Source organism: Seriola lalandi, unplaced genomic scaffold (genome assembly GCF_002814215.2).
Source record: "Seriola lalandi dorsalis isolate HSWRI2012SDOR001 ecotype SW California unplaced genomic scaffold, Sedor1 jcf7180002054504, whole genome shotgun sequence".
Lineage (NCBI taxonomy): Eukaryota > Metazoa > Chordata > Actinopteri > Carangiformes > Carangidae > Seriola > Seriola lalandi.
The window spans coordinates 1,057,779-1,074,991 of record NW_019525057.1 but is presented as its reverse complement, the minus strand read 5'-3'; the positions used below and the strand labels follow the sequence as shown (position 1 = coordinate 1,074,991).

The 17,213-nt window shown below is 42.8% G+C and overlaps 1 protein-coding gene across 6 annotated transcripts in view; it reads right to left on the bottom strand.

Annotated features, from left to right (window-relative positions):
* Positions 1-15,947, bottom strand: part of ppfia2 (PTPRF interacting protein alpha 2) — a 153,097-nt gene extending 137,150 nt beyond the window's left edge. For 5 of the 6 annotated variants that reach the window (XM_023413105.2, XM_087175824.1, XM_023413111.2 and 2 more), the window contains exons 1-2: positions 15,652-15,947; positions 6,374-6,632 (exon numbers count right to left, since the gene is read on the bottom strand). In XM_023413105.2, the coding sequence (XP_023268873.1) occupies positions 6,374-6,622 (249 nt within the window). In that variant the 5' untranslated portion in view covers positions 6,623-6,632; positions 15,652-15,947. The remainder of the gene's footprint in view (positions 1-6,373; positions 6,633-15,651) is intronic. The other variant, XM_087175823.1, reaches the window with a different exon arrangement.
* Between the last annotated feature and the right edge of the window lie 1,266 nt (positions 15,948-17,213).

Genomic DNA, 17,213 nt, shown 5'->3' with positions numbered 1-17,213 from the left:
AGTCCTCACCCTTTAGATAAATCCACTACTGCCGTTTAATGAAACTGTAATTGCTGTGTGAAATCAAAGCATCTCTTCAGGCTCAATCAGCCCTTTGTATAAGAGACGTTGCAGGAAGAGACACTGTTGTAATTTCAACCGAAGCCAGTAGGATGGTCATGAATGAACAAACCACAGATCAATTGGCTGCCCTGTACAGTAATCTAGTGCAGTCTTAGCTTTCATTACAACATCGGTGTGCCGTGTGTCTGTATGTGTGTGTGTGTGTGTGTGTGTGTGTGTGTGTGTGTGAGATCAATTGGCTGGTGTTTCATTACTGTCTGGCTGGGGAGAGAAAGCTCTCGCATCAACGTCTGCGTGGATCTGAGGCCGTGCTGTTGGTCCAGCAGGTGAGATTCACACATCCACACTGACCCACGCATTCAGGTTCTGAATCTAAATGTGAATAAAAAAAGTGTGATTTTTTTTTTTTTGTTGTAATCTCTTAATGATAAAAATCAAAAAGAAGGGAGAGTTCACAGTATGAAACTGGCTGTCTTTCTACGACTATAACACCTCTGTAAAATCGCAGAGCAGTGACCGTGATGCAAACCTGCTCACTTCAAAAAGGCAAGTCACGTGTCTCGTGGACATATTGGTGCCCCACTTCACATTTACAGCCTTACAGAGCCGGTTCCATTGTCATTTCATGTGTTTTTATTCCCTTTACAACATCTAAAAAGGTCAGCTGGGCTTCTGGTGTTCCCGACCAAGCTGAAGTGCACCTGTTCACCATCCAGGATCACGAAATACCATGGTCACAATGAAAGGAAAAATAAAGAGTGTGTTAACCAGAGTTTGTTTTGTCTTTCACCTTCTTAATGTTCAATTAAACTAGTAAATTATTATCCAGAGCATCTCCTCCTATGTCCAAAACTCCAGTTTGTGTTTGCCAAAGACGACAGCTTGGTGTCGCTGACCAGAATCAGCAGGAGTGGACGCTGCTGTGGAGAACATCAGCAGCAACAGCAGCAGCCTTCATCAGGCCATGTTTGGCAACAGTAAATAAACAGCATGGGGAGAAGACTCCCGCATCCCCTCAGGGCCCTTTGAGTACAGTAACGCACAGCTGAGTGCTCCGGAGAACGCTGCCTGTCTGCCAGCCTGCCTGCCTGTGTCACGATACGGGGAGTTGGGGGATGGGAGGAGGGTCACATGTGCGCGGTGCTTTAGGCTTTGGGTTGTCTGCATGCTTTACGTGTCTTTCCCTATCTCTTTCTCTGAATAGAGTCCATAGAGTACTAGTGGGGAGTCTTTGTGCGAGCGGAGTGACTCCAAATTCACTGTAGCAGAGGAAACAAGCCAGAATAATGCGTCAAAAGGGCGAAACACCAGGCTTTCGGATGACAGTGGTACCCCTCAATTCCCAGAGAGGCTCATAGTTAGAGGCAAGAAGAAAGTGTTTGCAATAAAATATATTTTGCATTAGGAGCAGAAAAGTGGCTGAGGGGTAAATCCATTGCTTTGTTTGCCAAGAAGACTTTACCCACCTGTTAAACATTCAGTGATGCATCATACAAATATTAAACTGAGGGCAGTTTAACAAGGATAGTCTCTTCAGTGTTGATGTTGCTGGATGTCTGGCTATAGACTGGAGGTTATATTTTATATATATTTTAGACTCAAACACTCAAACAATCTGAGCACCAATGTTCATTATACCAGATGGCCATGTTAATAATAATAATATAAAATGCAATCACTGTAGAAATAAGTTTCCTCTATGTTTCCACTCTCAAAAGGAATACAGTACTCCATCAAAAATGTTTTGAGCACCAAATAATCAACTCCCATAGGCTTGAAATATGGCTCTGAACAGTATGAAAGTATATTCTTTATCCTCCAAACAATTGTTGCTTATTCAATAAATCATGAAACACATTACATCCCATAAAGCTTCAAAGCTAGTAGGCAAAGTTGTGTTTGGGATAGTGCTGTCACAATATCAGAGTTTCAAAGGAGCTTTTTGAGTTTTGTTATTGCTACATAGCCAATGTTAGCATTAATAGCTGTTTACTTAACTGTCTAGAAGAAATGTTGCGAGTTCAGCATCAAACTAAATATCTTTACTCGTCAAAAGTTGTCTCTAGCAGTGGAAAGCAACCCTCTTGTTTTGCTTCTGTTTCTATAACATCCTCTACTGAAGTTAGCATGCTAACCAGCTAGCCCCGGCCCGGTTTGCCCCTCTCATCACTTTCCGATACCGAGTCACTGTAGTGTCCAGTCTGCTCCAGATGTATTAACCTGTTGTCTTGTAAACGCAACAATGGCTGAAGCTCTTGGCAAGAACTGTAAGTAAACACTTGTTAATGCTAACGTTGGCTATGTAGCATTAGCAAAACTTACAAATAGCTTCTTTAAGGCATGATCATTGTGGCCAAAAGAATTCACGACAGTGATATTATCGCGATATCTATAGAAAATAAATAAATAGATAAATAATAATTCTATCAGTCAAATTGATCTTTAACTTTGTTCATTGTGTGTTTTGCCTCTTTTTTGGTAAATGAATTACACTGAAATACAAGTGCACAACTGTACAAGAGTGCACAAAAAGAATAGTTACACTGAATGGACAGTGAAGTGGTAACTAGATGAATTGGAAAGGCTTATTATGGAAGAGTGATTTGAGAAGTTTTGATGGACTATTGCTACTCCAGGTTATCGCTATCAGAGTAATTTCTAATTGCTAGAAATTCAGTCAACAAAGCTACAAACTTTCCAGACCTACTACAGGTGAGTAATTGAGACTTAAAAGATGACGTTGAAGTCAGAAGCTCATCAATGTACACGGGGCATGTCATGCAACTAATGGGTGTATGACAGATATATGGCTAATGGTTGCCTCTGTCATTCTCCTGCTCGGTGACAAAATGGCCTGATGAAAAGTAGAAGGAGAAGACAAGGGACAGTGGGTGAGGATGAAGGAATCAGGGATTGTTATGCATGTAAGGAGTGGGGGGGGGGGTGTGTTGCCTGGAAGCGTCGAGCGGGGACGGCGAATGTCACTCCGATCAGTCGAAAGTGTCATGATGTGAAGCGGAGCCGTGACCTCTGATGGAGAAGGGAGAAAAACAGAGGAGAGGAGGAACACACAAGACGCAAAGCGCAACATAGCAGAAAAGGCAGTGACAGCAGAAACAGGGAGAGGAGGAAAGGGGGAAGAAGAAGAAAAAGGAGGAGAGGAAGAAGAGGGAGGGAAGTTTGTGGTGGGCCAGCGCCTAATCCTGCCAGTGCTCGGGGCTTCAGGAACAGAGGAGGGATATCAGTAAAGACACATTCACAGCCTGCCTATCGCCTAAATGAGGCCACTTCTGTCTTTATAAGAGAAGCTCTGCTGCTTCTCTTCTCATTTGCCACCTCCTCTGCAATCACACACGCAGAGTGGTGAAAGACCTGGAAGCTATCTATTGCCCTCTTTAAGAATCCCACTACATGATTATCTGAGCATTGTTCCACACGGCTGGTCGCCCTAAAATTGCCGCAAAATTACATCTGTACTAAAGAAGTGTGGTTATAAAAGAAGTGTCATATTCAGTAAAATCATTACAGCCTCATCAAGAGCAAAGACATTCATGGCATACCAGCACAAAGGTGATGACTGCGTCTGTGAAATAAGCTCTTTCTTATTGTCCAAAAAGGCAGAAGCTGCGAGTGCAATTCTTATCTGCATATTGAACAGAAGCACAACGAGGCCACTTTTCCCTTGGCTAAATGCCTCTGTGCAATCATCCAGGCCTAACAAACCTCTTCATTAACCATTAGAGTAATATTGATATCATACAGGCCCCAATAAGACACCGTCAGATTAATTAATGGAAACGTTTGTGCCAAGGATGTCGCTAGGAGGATCCCAATCACATCGGAGTGACATCTAATTTAAGCCAGGGTGCCAGGAAAAGCACCAGAACGGTATGTCAGCTCTTGTCATTACACAATGACAACCAATACATCACCACAGCAGCGCCACCACAGCAGAGCCTTTACTGCCGGTGGACACGAGTGAAATTGTCTGATAATGGAAATGTTATTTCACTTTGGCAGCCCTCGGATGCTCTCCTCTGGAAACGGAACGGTGGGAATGTTTAGACAGGAGAGAAAGAATCACACATTTGCTGTTCTAACAAGAATGGGGAAAGACGTAAATTCGAATATGGGACAAGGGAGGTAAGATTAATGTCCGTTCTATTCGGCGTGTACGATCCTGGAAGAGCATAGTGCTTAAGTTTTCCCTTTTTTTTGGCTTGTACTCTCACCTGTATATTATGTCCACGGTTTAACTTCTGAAGGAGATAAAAGCCCTGAGGCTAAAGTATGAGCTGGAGGCCAGAGTTCGAAACTACAGCTTGACACGAATGAAAACTGTAGCACTCTGGTAAAGGCATATATATAACATCTCAACAGGAGCTCTCCAACACTTCAGAATGAAGAGGTGTAAGTGGGTTAATTCAAATTATTCCAAAGGCCATGGGGCAAGAAGAAGAAGAAGTAGAAGAAGAAGAGAATCATTTTTTGGCTGGATTAATTCAAAATAGGAAGTATCATTTTAACACTTCAAACCCCTTTTAAGCCTTAATGTGAGATCACACCAAAGCTAATACAGACGCAGTGTGTGCCCAGCCTGCGTCTCTGAAACTATGCGGATTACTGTGCTATCGGTGGGCACCGCCTGCGAACAAAGTCCTCTCCTCTCCACCAGCAAAACCTCCAGAGTCTTCTGGAATGAGAGTGGGGAGAGAGACAGAGAGGGAGAGAGAGAGAGCGTGTGACTAGAATTACTGACACACTTTCCGAAAGTGCTAATCTCCGCTTACTGTAGGAATTATTACGTAAGACTTTTATTTTTTTTTCTCCATATTTTTGCTAAAACGTGAGCAAGTGGAAGATTTCCACCAAGTTTCACTGGTATACAGAGGCAACTGTGCAGCGTCATCCAACCAACATGGTTGAACATTGAATGGGCTGTGAATGTGGTGGTGCAATTTAAGCACAAGTGTAGCAAAATCAACACACATAGGAATATGCCATTTGGTGTATTCTTTAAACAAGGTGCTTTATAAAACAATCTAAATTCACTGGGAGTCCGAATGGTAATTAGAAAAAATAAATAAATGTTTTAAGGACACAAAGAAATAACCCAAATTCCCATTTTTTAATGAACTCTCTTGCATGATTTGATTTGAAATTAATGAGACTCACTGATTTGGAAATTTTTCTTAAAATAATGACACTGGAAGACACAATGTTTGTGCCATGTTCATGTAAGCGTGATCAAGTAATGTACTATAAATTAAAAGTTAATTACACAAAGTTTCAATGAGGGATACTGCTGGGGAAGAATATATTTCACACTGCTCTTATTGCAAATTGTAGCCCATCCAATAAAAGCGGCTATAGGGAATTTAAATGAGAACAAAGTGTTGCAGCATGTTGTGGAAATTCTTCTCGTGTGTTTGAGAGTTGGTATTTTTATTTTAATTCATGCACCACACGGAGAAGGACTCTGTGGTTGCTCTCTGAGAAGGATCTTGAGAATGCATGCAGAACCGTGCCGTGCTGATGTACCCCTCCAGCCATCATCCTCACCACCTGTGTGCCAGTCATCTCTTTATAATGGAAAACACCCCCAAAAATATCACCCAGTGATCTCTCCCAGTCCTCCTCCACCTCCTATTTCCTGACAAAGCAGTACCAGTATCACTCACATAAAACTACATGATACATCAGCTCCAACAAGTTAATTTCCCATAAACCTCATACTAACACAACAACACAGAAGAGAGATTTAAAGAGTCCAAGGTGCAAATGTACTGTGCGGGCAAAATACACCAAACAAAGTAATTTAATACAACTATTTGATTGCAATACTCCTGGCAAATAACACACTGTAAGTCAAAGACAGGTGTCCTGGTAGCCTACAGTTTAAGACACATACCATATAACTATAACATCCTGAGTTCAGGTCCAGCCACAGAGCTTAGTTGCATGTCTTAGTCCCATCTCTCCCGTCTATATCTACACTATCAGTCAATAAAGGCAAAAATGCAACAAGAATATCTTTTCTCAGACAAGACTGGGTCAAAACCTAGTATGTGGCTGTAGTTTATTTGCCGTAATGGAGGCGGGGCTCAGTGTATTGGAAGCGCTCCTCCGCTTCCCTGCAGTTCCTGAGCAGCTGGGAAAGCAGAGCGGCTTGGTAGACTGCGGCTTGACTCTCCGCTGAGCAGTGGTGGAAATGCCATCATTCAATCAGTCAGGGACATTCGTGATTATAGGGCTGGCCCCACTGTTACGGTCCAACCAAAAAGTCAAATACAGCACCAGTGCGGCTTACCTGTGGCAGGGCGGAGCTGAGCTGACGCTGCAGCGAGTCACGGTCGTAGATGACGTCCTGAAGATGTTGCTGGGCCAGCCCGAGGCTCTCCTGGGTTTCCCTCAGCGTGTCCAGCAGCCGGTCCCTCTCGTCCAGCATGTTGACCATCAGCTGCTCAAAGTGGGAGTCCGGGTCCGAGGCGCTGCTCTGAGAGCCGCGCTGGCTCAGCGCCGTGTCCTCGCTGATGGTCGGCATCACCTCGCACATCATCTTGGCTCTGCTGGAGAGGAGGGAGACCAGAGATTAGAAAGAGTTTTGAAATTAAATGAAGATTTATTTGACCCCCTGGTTGGGAACCAGGGGTCTTAGACTCAATTTAAACTTCCAAAGTATATAAGATGACAAGATTCTAAATTAAAACTACAAAAATGTCTTGTTGCATTTATACCAAATCAATTTTAATATCTTAATGGGATTCAGGCTCAAAATCAGAATTAGGATTACGTTAATGATAAGAAAGAGGATCTTTAGATTTATAGCAAAACAAATGTGTGTGTGTCAGAGTCTACTACATGTGTGAATATTACTGTTTGTATAGCTATGTGTATGTGATTGGGCCTGACACAGTTGGAGCTCGGCTAAACGTCACCCTGGCGTTTCAAAGCTGTAGAGACGTCTTGGGAGGCTGGGCGTTCTGCCCTAGATTTCATGCTTGTGCTGTTTAATGGGCCAGCCCAGATCGAGTTGCATAATACACCATATCTATGCTATGGTGGATATGTGAAGCCATATTCAAGCTTCCCTGAGGGACATCAGAGAGCCTCAGGAGTCATCCAAACTGGGGGGACTAAAGTGGGGTTTGCACCATCACGCATTTTTATCATGTGTTGAAACAATAAGCCACAAAAAGTAATGGGTTATAAAGATGTAAACAGGTGAGGCGAACATTAAAACTAATAGCCTACTCCATTGACAGAAGCTAAGTCATTTTGGAAAATATAATAAGTTGCTTTCTTTCCATGATTTAATATAAGTTTTGCCCCTGTGCATTGAGAGGAAAGAGCTTCCCATACATGTTTAGCCTAGCTTACCACAGATGCAGGAAGCTAAACAGCCTTCATCAAAACAGAAAAAAACATGCCTTCAAACTGTACTAAAATTGTCATTTTTACTTATTGCATCTAATTAACTAGCAAGCAAGTCACCCGAAACATCCAAGAATCACCCGGTTTTCAGACAGAGTTGTGGAGTTGTGTGAAGCTAGCATCCTCAGTAGCTTACTTGTGACATCTTGTTTTCACATACTGGTGCCAACTAAACTGCTCATTGAAGCAGTGTATTATTTTTTTCTCTACAATACAAGAAGGAGTATGTGAATATGATTTTTCAGTTTTTAAGTTGTGGGAAGGTACAATGCTATGCTAGCTATCCCCGCTGTTTACAGTCTTTGCTTGAAGCTAGGCTAACTAGCTGTAACAAGCTTTCTATTGCATGCAGAAATTAAATCGAAATAAATCTTCTCGTATAACTCACAGTACAGCAAATAAGTCCAAATATATCCCTTTAAAGTTTGAATATTAAATTTCTTAATAGCTAGATACACCACAATGTCACAAAAATAGCATAGGCTACAGTCATTTAGCTGGCACCAAACACTGTCAAAAACCACGATTGATGCTATAAGCTAGCATCAACAGCAAAGTTAAATATATTTTGAACCTATTCAGCCTTCCAGAAAAATATTTAAAAACGTCACTTGCTCAATCTTCATACAACATTGTTTTAAAAGCCTAAAAACAACTTTGACACTTACAGGTTGATGATTATTTCAAATTAACCGTAACAACAGACCTTAGTCACTCAGTGTGCTGACCCGGGCCAGGTTTATTTAGTGAGGTTTCTATCACCCATTGCCCACACTTGGTCCCCTCTGGGTAGGTTATAATGGCAGGTCTGTGTCTCAGCATGTTCTGGCAGTAAAGCCGGGGTCTCCCATATCTTCTCCAGGCACCCGGCCAGACTCCCACCAGCTCACCATTCAGCCACCATCCGCTGCCGTTTAGATCTGAGAGGCCAGAGCCTGCGTGCTGCTTGGCTGGACACGACGCACATGCCAGCCTTCGCTCGGACTGGAGAGGGGGCCAGCCGGAGGACGGACTGGGACATCAGTGGTGCATTTTAAGTAGAAGGTAGTGGTTTATTCCTGACTATGGCTCAACACATGTTAGTTGTGTGCAGAGAGGAAGGTGCCGGTTGCATAAAAATGCATTGGAATCTGGCATTAGGCAGTGGATATGAGAAAGGTTTATAGGTCACAAGTGTTGCTGCTGGTTGCAGTGGTTTGTGTGCCTTTTAACAACCATTTAAAAAGGAAAAATTCACCCTTGAGTAATTTTTAACTAGGAAAGATTGGCGACTGGTGACTGGTGTTGTCATTGTCCATTAAGCTAACAAATGAAAACTGAAAACTTCAGTTAGCGATTTCCATGTGATTTCGAAATGCAAAATGGCAGCTATGGTTGCTCTTGTTGCCAGATTGAGAAGGGTTAACGCTGAAATTTGACCTTTACATTTGATCTTTTAATCACAACCTCTCCTTGAACACAATCACACTGCACTTGTCCCCACAATGCACCAACGAAGACAAGACGCCCTGAAATGCCAGACACATTTTTGTTGTTTAATGGCGTTTTATTTCTGCTTTAAGCAGCGTGGAGAGCAAAGTGTATTGAGGATGTTTTTTTCTGCTTCATGGCACATACAATCTCCTTTTGTCCTGTTCCTGCCACTTATGCTTTGATCGCGCCGTGACTGCTGTTTAAATCATTTCTGTCTATGAAAAATCAATCGATACGGAGCAAAAGTCCACCGACTGATCTGCTTTTTGTCTGCACCCTTAGACGCATAAAGCAGCTTTTCTGAAAACTGACAGCAAGCCATATCACTCAGTGAAACATTTATCCGCTTAATTGTGCCATTCAAAAGGCACCAGGCTTGTCTCTTATTTGAACTTGAGATTTGGAAAAAGGTACAGAAATAAAGCTTGTCTTACAAGGCTGTGACACAAAATGAAGTGATCAACAGCCACTGCTTTCCCCCAGCATTTTCTTTTCTGTGCTGCTCAACATTTGACAAATACTGCTTTTAGAGGGCAGCAAGTCATTCGTTTCTTTCTAGTGAAGGGCAGGCAGGCAGTGGTGATGACAGGTAGGAGTTACTGTGATCCTCTTGGATAGATACACACTAATCACCCACAGTGGGCAGTGTGAAGAATGTGCAGACTGAGAGCTCTTATTACCAGCTGGGATGCAGATGTTGTCTAGATTGCGCTTGCTAACAGTGACAATACTATTTCCTCACAACTTGACAGCCAATTTGACCCCCATTAAAATAGCTATTTGGTCAACAGATATGCACAGAGCCTGAAACAGAATGACTACTGATAGAGAGTCGTTCTATGCACATTTCCTCTGCAATGCAACATCACGGCACATTATGATAATGTACACCAGGGAATCTGCCCTCAAATTCGACGAGCGTGTCAGACTTTGGCTTAGCATAAATGCATGTCTAATAATGAATATGTAAGATTTTTATCTGTCAATGTGATCCTCGTGGAGAGAAATTGGTACTTGTAGCAATAGACATAAGAATGTTGGATCAACAAGACGAAGCTTAAGTGACTGAATGCGGCGCGCCTGGTTAAAGATGGTAAATGTGAGGCTAAAATTATGCAGGAGTCACGGGAGGGAGGAACAGCAACACGCTCAATTGAACACATGCAATAAGAAATGCACACAGACAGACAGGCAGGGATCACTGGGCTTTTCTTTCCATGCCATATGCCAATCAATGAATTATTCAGGGGGGTAGGAGTGAGGTTTTTCTTCCCAATCAGTGCAACAAATCCAGAGCGCCCTTTTTCTTTTTCTTTTTTTTTTTAAACTGCCTAGCAGCCTCATCAAAGCTCGGACACCTGGCTGAAGATTCAAGTCTAGCTGGCAGCACAAACTTGCTGAGCTAACCTGAAACAAGCATAAAAGTGCAGCCGATGCTTAACATGATCAAATCATGAAGAGATCAAGTCGAAACCTTAACCCAAATCATGCACAGTCCTTTTATGGGGAATTCCAGGACACTGCGCTTTTAAAACCCAATCCAAAAATGACGTATTTATACTTGTGAGCACAAAGGTATCGAAAAGGAAAATTCTTTTCTCATAGTGTTACAGTTTATTTGCCATGACTTTTTCCCTAGCCATAAACGTGTCAGCACAGTTGAGACTAGAGATGTTCCGATGCCGACACCTGAACTTAAGTATCCGCCGATACCACTGCGTTAAGGTGTATACTAACTAGTATGGATGTGATATGATTGCTTTCGTTTTATGGCATGGCTCCAGTTACACCCTTTGTAAAACATGAACAAATACATGAATGCCATAGAATCTTTCTTTTATCACCTTATTTGACTGTCTTCGCTGCTCTAAAACAGTTCCCAGTGGCTGCACAGTGTCACTTCCTGTATAGGCTACTGTTTTAGAGCAGCGAAGAAGAACTGACTTCCAGGGAAAAATACAATTTTTATCCAGGTGTGAAACTTTAATGAAGTTTAATAAATTACGTGGTGTCAGATCGGACCATAGACTTGCGTACTTGCCAATACCCAATCCAGAATTTTATGTGGTATTGGAGGCATCTGGGACTAGTATTGGTATCAGAACAACTCTAGTTGAGACAAACTAGTTTGTAACTAGTTAATAATAACGGACAGGTATGAGGAAAGGGGGTTTGAAACACTCTTTGATCACTGACAAACCTTTTGGTAGAAGCATACTGACAGCTTTACCATACTGTAGTTGCCATTGGCAGAAAGTGCGAATTTGAAAAACATTGACATTATTCAAGAGTGCTTAGTTCATCCCATTTTCTGCCAAATGAAGGACTGTAGAAGCTGATTTTATTTGCTTACAAGTATTGATTCTTCACCTCAACTGTAGCTAATTAAACTCGGTGAAAAGGACAAACAGGGGGAGGACGACAAAATGAATGATGATCCCCTGGTACTTGAGATTTCCCTGAAGTAAAAGTGACGCAGGCAGCGAACTATCTAAACAGGACAGATGTAAATTTTGCCACTTATGTAGAACCACTCCATTTTGGCAAGAACAAATCAGCAAGCTGCAGCTAATTTTCCTGAATGTCTTAAGTTAATCTCATTAATGGGAACAATTGTGCGAGTTAGATAAGGAGCAGCACACAAAAACAGCAGTATGTTCCTGTAGCTGTATATGGCCAAATTCAGCACTATTCACCACCTGGGAAACATCTAAAGGCGTGTGGAGCTCGAGCGCATGCAGAACAGGCAGAGGACTGAACATGACACTCTGTGGCTTTTGAGATAAGCTGTGCTACTGTACGCTTGTTCAGCTGACTATGGAGGGACTAAAATAAAACCGGCATTACTTAATACTGCGTTTAAAGCTTTGTTACCATCAAGCATGGAATTCATAACTTTCTCATTAAGCAAGGAGATGGTCATTTAGAAATGAGTAAAAAAAAAAGAAAGAAAGAAGAGCCAATTAAAGACTGAAGGTCAATTTATCAAAGGTTTTTAACACTCTGTTATATTCAAGCTCATTTCCTCACAACATGAATAAGAGTGCACAACCATATTGTTTTGATGGTAATGCACTACACTTGAAGCGGTACCAGAAGCAATGGGCTGATTATACACGTCGTTTTGTGGCTGCCAGGGGAGCCGACTACTGAGAAACTCCACTTTTAAATAATGTCTGTGTTTGATTTTTTGGCATGCCGCTGAGCACAAAGTGCATCTACAGGCTGCGCCGATGAGCTCAAAAGGTAATGGAGAAACTGTTGCACGGCCACTCTTTCCCACTCTGGCATTCATATCGGGCCGACAGTTGGAGAAAAAGAGTGACACAGCATTTTTTGTGAATGGAACGGGCCAGATTGCATGGTACACTCATAGTGCTGAGAAATCCCATTCATATGGTTCCCCTGCACCAGAGAGACTTCTGACAACCAAGAAACAGCACTGCCAAGGAAACAATTCAAGTCTATTTGATTTCAATTGCTGCCACAGGGACATAGAGCAGCACTCAGACTGGTGTCTACCGAGTATTAACTCATCTCCAACACTGCAAAGGCTGACCTGCATCGCTTTGACACTCTGGGGTGACGCAACAGTCACACATGATGAAAGATTAATACTGATGCTAATTGATGTGGCTCATTTGAAACCCATCATCACTGCAACATAGTGAAATGCTCTTACATACCGAAAGAATGACAAAGGTTCAGCATGTTCTCCTGAGGCTGTGATATCTGCAGTGTCATGTAGCTGGTGTCATGCAGGGCCGCACTGTAGCTGCCACTGAGGACACTCTGGTCACTTCCTCTGTGTTTTTTCTGGGAATTTGAGGATCTTTTGTGACCTGAGTGCTCTTCAAATGAAAGTTAAACATGGTCTTGAGATGCTCACAATCTCCATTCTGTTCCATTAATTATTGCTACCGCCTTGGATCTTTTTAACTGGTTTTGTAATGCGTCTGTAAGTATTCAAAAAATGCTCTATAAATAAAATGCATTTTTATTATTGAATGTTACACATGGCCTCAGTTCAAAGGGGTTATTTGTAAGTTTTCTCTGCCACCGAACATGGAGTGGGTGGTGGTGATTGTCGCTTGGCAAGAGCTTCAGCCATTGTTGTGTTTACAAGACAAGAGGTTATAATACACCCTCTAAGCAGAGCTACATCAGGGCAGATTGGAGGTTACAGTGAGTCGCTATCAAAAAGTGATGAGACAGGCCGGGGCTAACTGGTTAGCTAACTTCATTAGCTGAAAAGACGTGATAGAGACGAGACAAGCAGCACCACTTCTTCAAGGGAGCATGGACGCTACAGTGACGAGACAGTCCAGTTGGACTGGGGCTAACTGGTTAGCATGCTAACTTCAGTGGGCGAAAAGAGGTGATAGAAATAGACACAAAACTAGAGGCTTGCTTTCCACTGATGGAGACAGCTCTTGGCGAGTAAAGGAATGAAGTTTGATGCTGAACACATAATGTTTCTTCTAGACTGGTAAGCGAACAGCTGTTAATGCTAACGTTAGCTATTCAGCAATAGCAATTGCAAATAGACCAAAAGAGGAAAAAATATGATCAATCCAGAAACAAGAGGAAAAAACATGATTGATTCCAACTGACCATTCTCCACCTTCTTCTTATTATTTTAAAAAAGGTACATGCGAGTCATCTTTGCTCCAACCATGAGCTCCATGATCTGGAATGGACGCCATGAGTCCACTGGTATTTTTCTGCACCTCTCTATTCCACAGCAGTCCAAGAACACCATATGTCCTAATGCCTCTGGGAGAACACTGCCAGCCTAATTTATCTCAGCTATGTACGTTCTGTCAATGGTATCCAATCTGCAACACGCCACAAATTCACAGTCACACTCCTGGACCTAAAACCTACTGATAGCTGTTGCTTTGTGTCCTTAAATATTCGATTAGTCCGACTCACATACTGCTAATGGATCCTTACAGCAGAACCTATTGTATTCAAGTATTCTGCAGTCACTGACAGCCACGTGTGGACTCCGGCACATGTGTGTGAATGAGCTAGAGATGGGATGAAGAGGATGGCATGGGTGTAGAGTTACACTCAGTCTGCTGCCATTAGGGAGGCGGGAAAGGCAGAGGAAGCTGTGCATCAAGTGTGTATGTGGTTCTGTTTGTCTCCAAGTGCGCTTTACCTCTACCTGTGTGTGAGCATCTGCGAGGGGGCTGGGAGTGGAGAGGAGGGAGGGGTGGTCGTCTGATGTGTGTGTGTGTGTGTGTGTGTTCATTGGCTGTGTGCTCAACTGAAAATAAGTCTGCATGCACATGAGAGGATGAAAGGACAGCGCGTAGCCTTTAACATTGCCCACAATCTCCTGCAGCAAGGTCATGCAAACCATCAATCGATAGAGATTGAATAAGAGCAGAGATTGAGGTGAATAGAAGAAAAAGAAAAAAGCTACAAAGATCAGGTTGTAACTGATTTGAACCACGCCGGTCGCCACCGCAAACGCTTAACCTTCCTCATTATGGCAGCTTTGGCAACAGTCAAACCTGGCCCGTAAAAAATGCCCTTAAACCATCATTTTATAGACATAATAGCTTCTCCCACAGGTAGCCACCCTTCTGCATGACACCACAAGGCAATAAAAAGCTTTGTCTGCACACCAGACATATTAGGCAAGTGGCGTGTGTTTGCATGGTTGAGGAAGTCGCACACTTTTAATGCAAAACCCGTTAAATGCAGCGCCCTGCCTATAAGAGTGCAGTGCATGCCAGAACTTCAGCCGGCTGTAGTGTACTGGGATGCAAATGCTGTCATGTTATGTGCTGCCATGGTTGCAAATGTTAATATTAATTTGCAAGATCAGAGGGCGATCATGGCTCTGCCTGCAGCAATTAACCTTCTAGCATCGAATTAGGCCAGCACCTGCAAGTGTGATGCCTTCTCATTCATTCATTCATTCATTCATTCATTCATTCATTCATTCATTCATTCATTCATTTACAATATACAGTGTGTGTGTGTGTGGTGTGTGTATGTGTGAGGTAGATGGGTGGATGACAGAGAGACAGAGAGGTTGTTTCATGCTCTCTCCCCTCCTTGCATCTCTATAATAGCCGGTAATAATATTGTATATAGGAGGGGCAGCTGTTCCTCCTATGACAGCTCCTCTCTTTTTATTATAATTAACCACACACACACACACACACACACACACACACACACACACACACACACACACACAGAAGCGGCCTGACTGCGGCGCTGATCGCATCTCCTCCACATTCTCTGAAATGATAATTGGGGAGAATCCTTGGCTATTGTCTCAAGTGCATTACATCATGCCAGCCTCTCAGTCTGCATCCCGCCCCCCTTTAACTCTATCCTCTGTCTCTCCACTGTGACAGCCGGCCGATTCTTTTTTTTTTCTTTTTTAGCTCCTGCAGAGCCTCACAATGTCAACCACACACACACACACACACGCACACACACACACACACACACACACACGAACATGAAATGCACAGGTTATGTACACCATGTCTCCATCCACACCAGGAGCCTCCTACTTCCTCCAATATCACCAACCAGTCCAGAGTTGGAGGATGGAGAAGAGAGGGCACCGCAGAAAATCACCTTGAGCCTGCAGGAATAGGGCAATGTAGGTCACCGCAATACCGGCGGCAACAGTGTGTGCATACTCACAATTTATTCCTTTACTATCAGGAGAGGCTCTGGCAGCGGATCAATGACAACTGCAGTCTCTGTCAGCTACAGCTACCATCAAGCGGACAATCCTAGGAAGCTTCTTCAGAGCAAACAGGCAGCGACGCCGAGGATCCGATCGTGAAGGTGCGGCTGGTCCCGGCCGCTGGCATTGTCCAAAACCCAAAGAGCAGGAATAATCGCCGAATTAGCCGCGTCGGGTAATGACATCTGATTTCCGGGGCTACACACATACACACATACACACACACACACACACGGAGGGAGAGAGAGAGAGAGACGCGCGCACACCGGTGAAGAAATTATGGCATGTTACAAATTCTGCTGTGATAAGCGGAGCTGGAAAAGACCATTGTTGGAGCTGAAGGAGGGGAGGCGTGCAGAGTCTTAAAGTTGCAGCTGTGCAATTCTTCCTGCTCCGTGTGTGTGTGTGGACCTAGGGTAATAATAATGGCAATGATAATTTAAATAATTATTGTAATAATTCGTATTTCTGAATGAATTATCCAATTTTGAAGTACAAACATTTAAAAGGAGCAGGAATTTTAAAGAAGACCGAAAATAGGAATAAACGGAAAACGGAGTATTGTCTACAGAAAGGAGCATTTCCCACAAAAACAACAAAAATAAAATATCTCCTAGTCTTAAAGAGAAAAATATCATTATTCTTCTATCCATAGATTGGTAAGGTTATTTTGTTCCATTCAACAGAAACTGTGTTTTTCCGGAGTCAGTGAAGTAGCCACCACTTGAGTCTGTGTTCACCTTCTCCTGACACACAGATGGTCTCTGCCAGGTTGCAAGTGCTGAAATTGTATTGATTGTTCTGGGATTGTTGCAGCTGACTGTTGCATTAGTTTTTGTCCAGATATTTGGAAAATTAGAGAAAATCCCCTCCTCACCTGAGTCAGCTTTTCTTTTCAACAATATTTAACATCAAGAGGATCTCAATGAAAAATCTGATTTGATCAATAACACTTTTTCTTTAACAAGATTTTCTTCAAGAGGTGGTGCTAGTATACTTAATATAATGGCCAAAAGTTTTTGAGCACCCCTGTCCACACACTCTAAAAATGGAATGGTTTAGCTTTACCCTGTAGTTACCCAACAGAAAACCACCAGACACAAGGGGCTGTTTTGATCTAGTAACCCAACAGCAATATAAGAAAACAACACTAATACTGGCTCAAAACAAGTCATTAGTACTGCGTAAAGTTAACCCAGTATTTGGTCATTGCTACATCCCCAGTGGTTCTGCATTTATATTGTAACTTTGGCCTGGTTTTCATGGTTCAGGCTCCAGTTGAGGGAGAGTTTAAAGTGGCAGTTTGTAAGTTTTCCCTTACAGCCGAATGCGGTGGTAGTGATTGTTGATTGACAAGAGCTTTGGCCATGGTTGTGTGTACAAGACACTGAGCAGCACTAAGTCCTCAGGGCAGATTGGAGGTACAATGAGTCCCTATCAGAAAGTGAGGAGATGGGCCGAGGCTAGCTGGTTAGTTAGATGGCTAGATATTAGATCATGACCAATTAAAATGTCT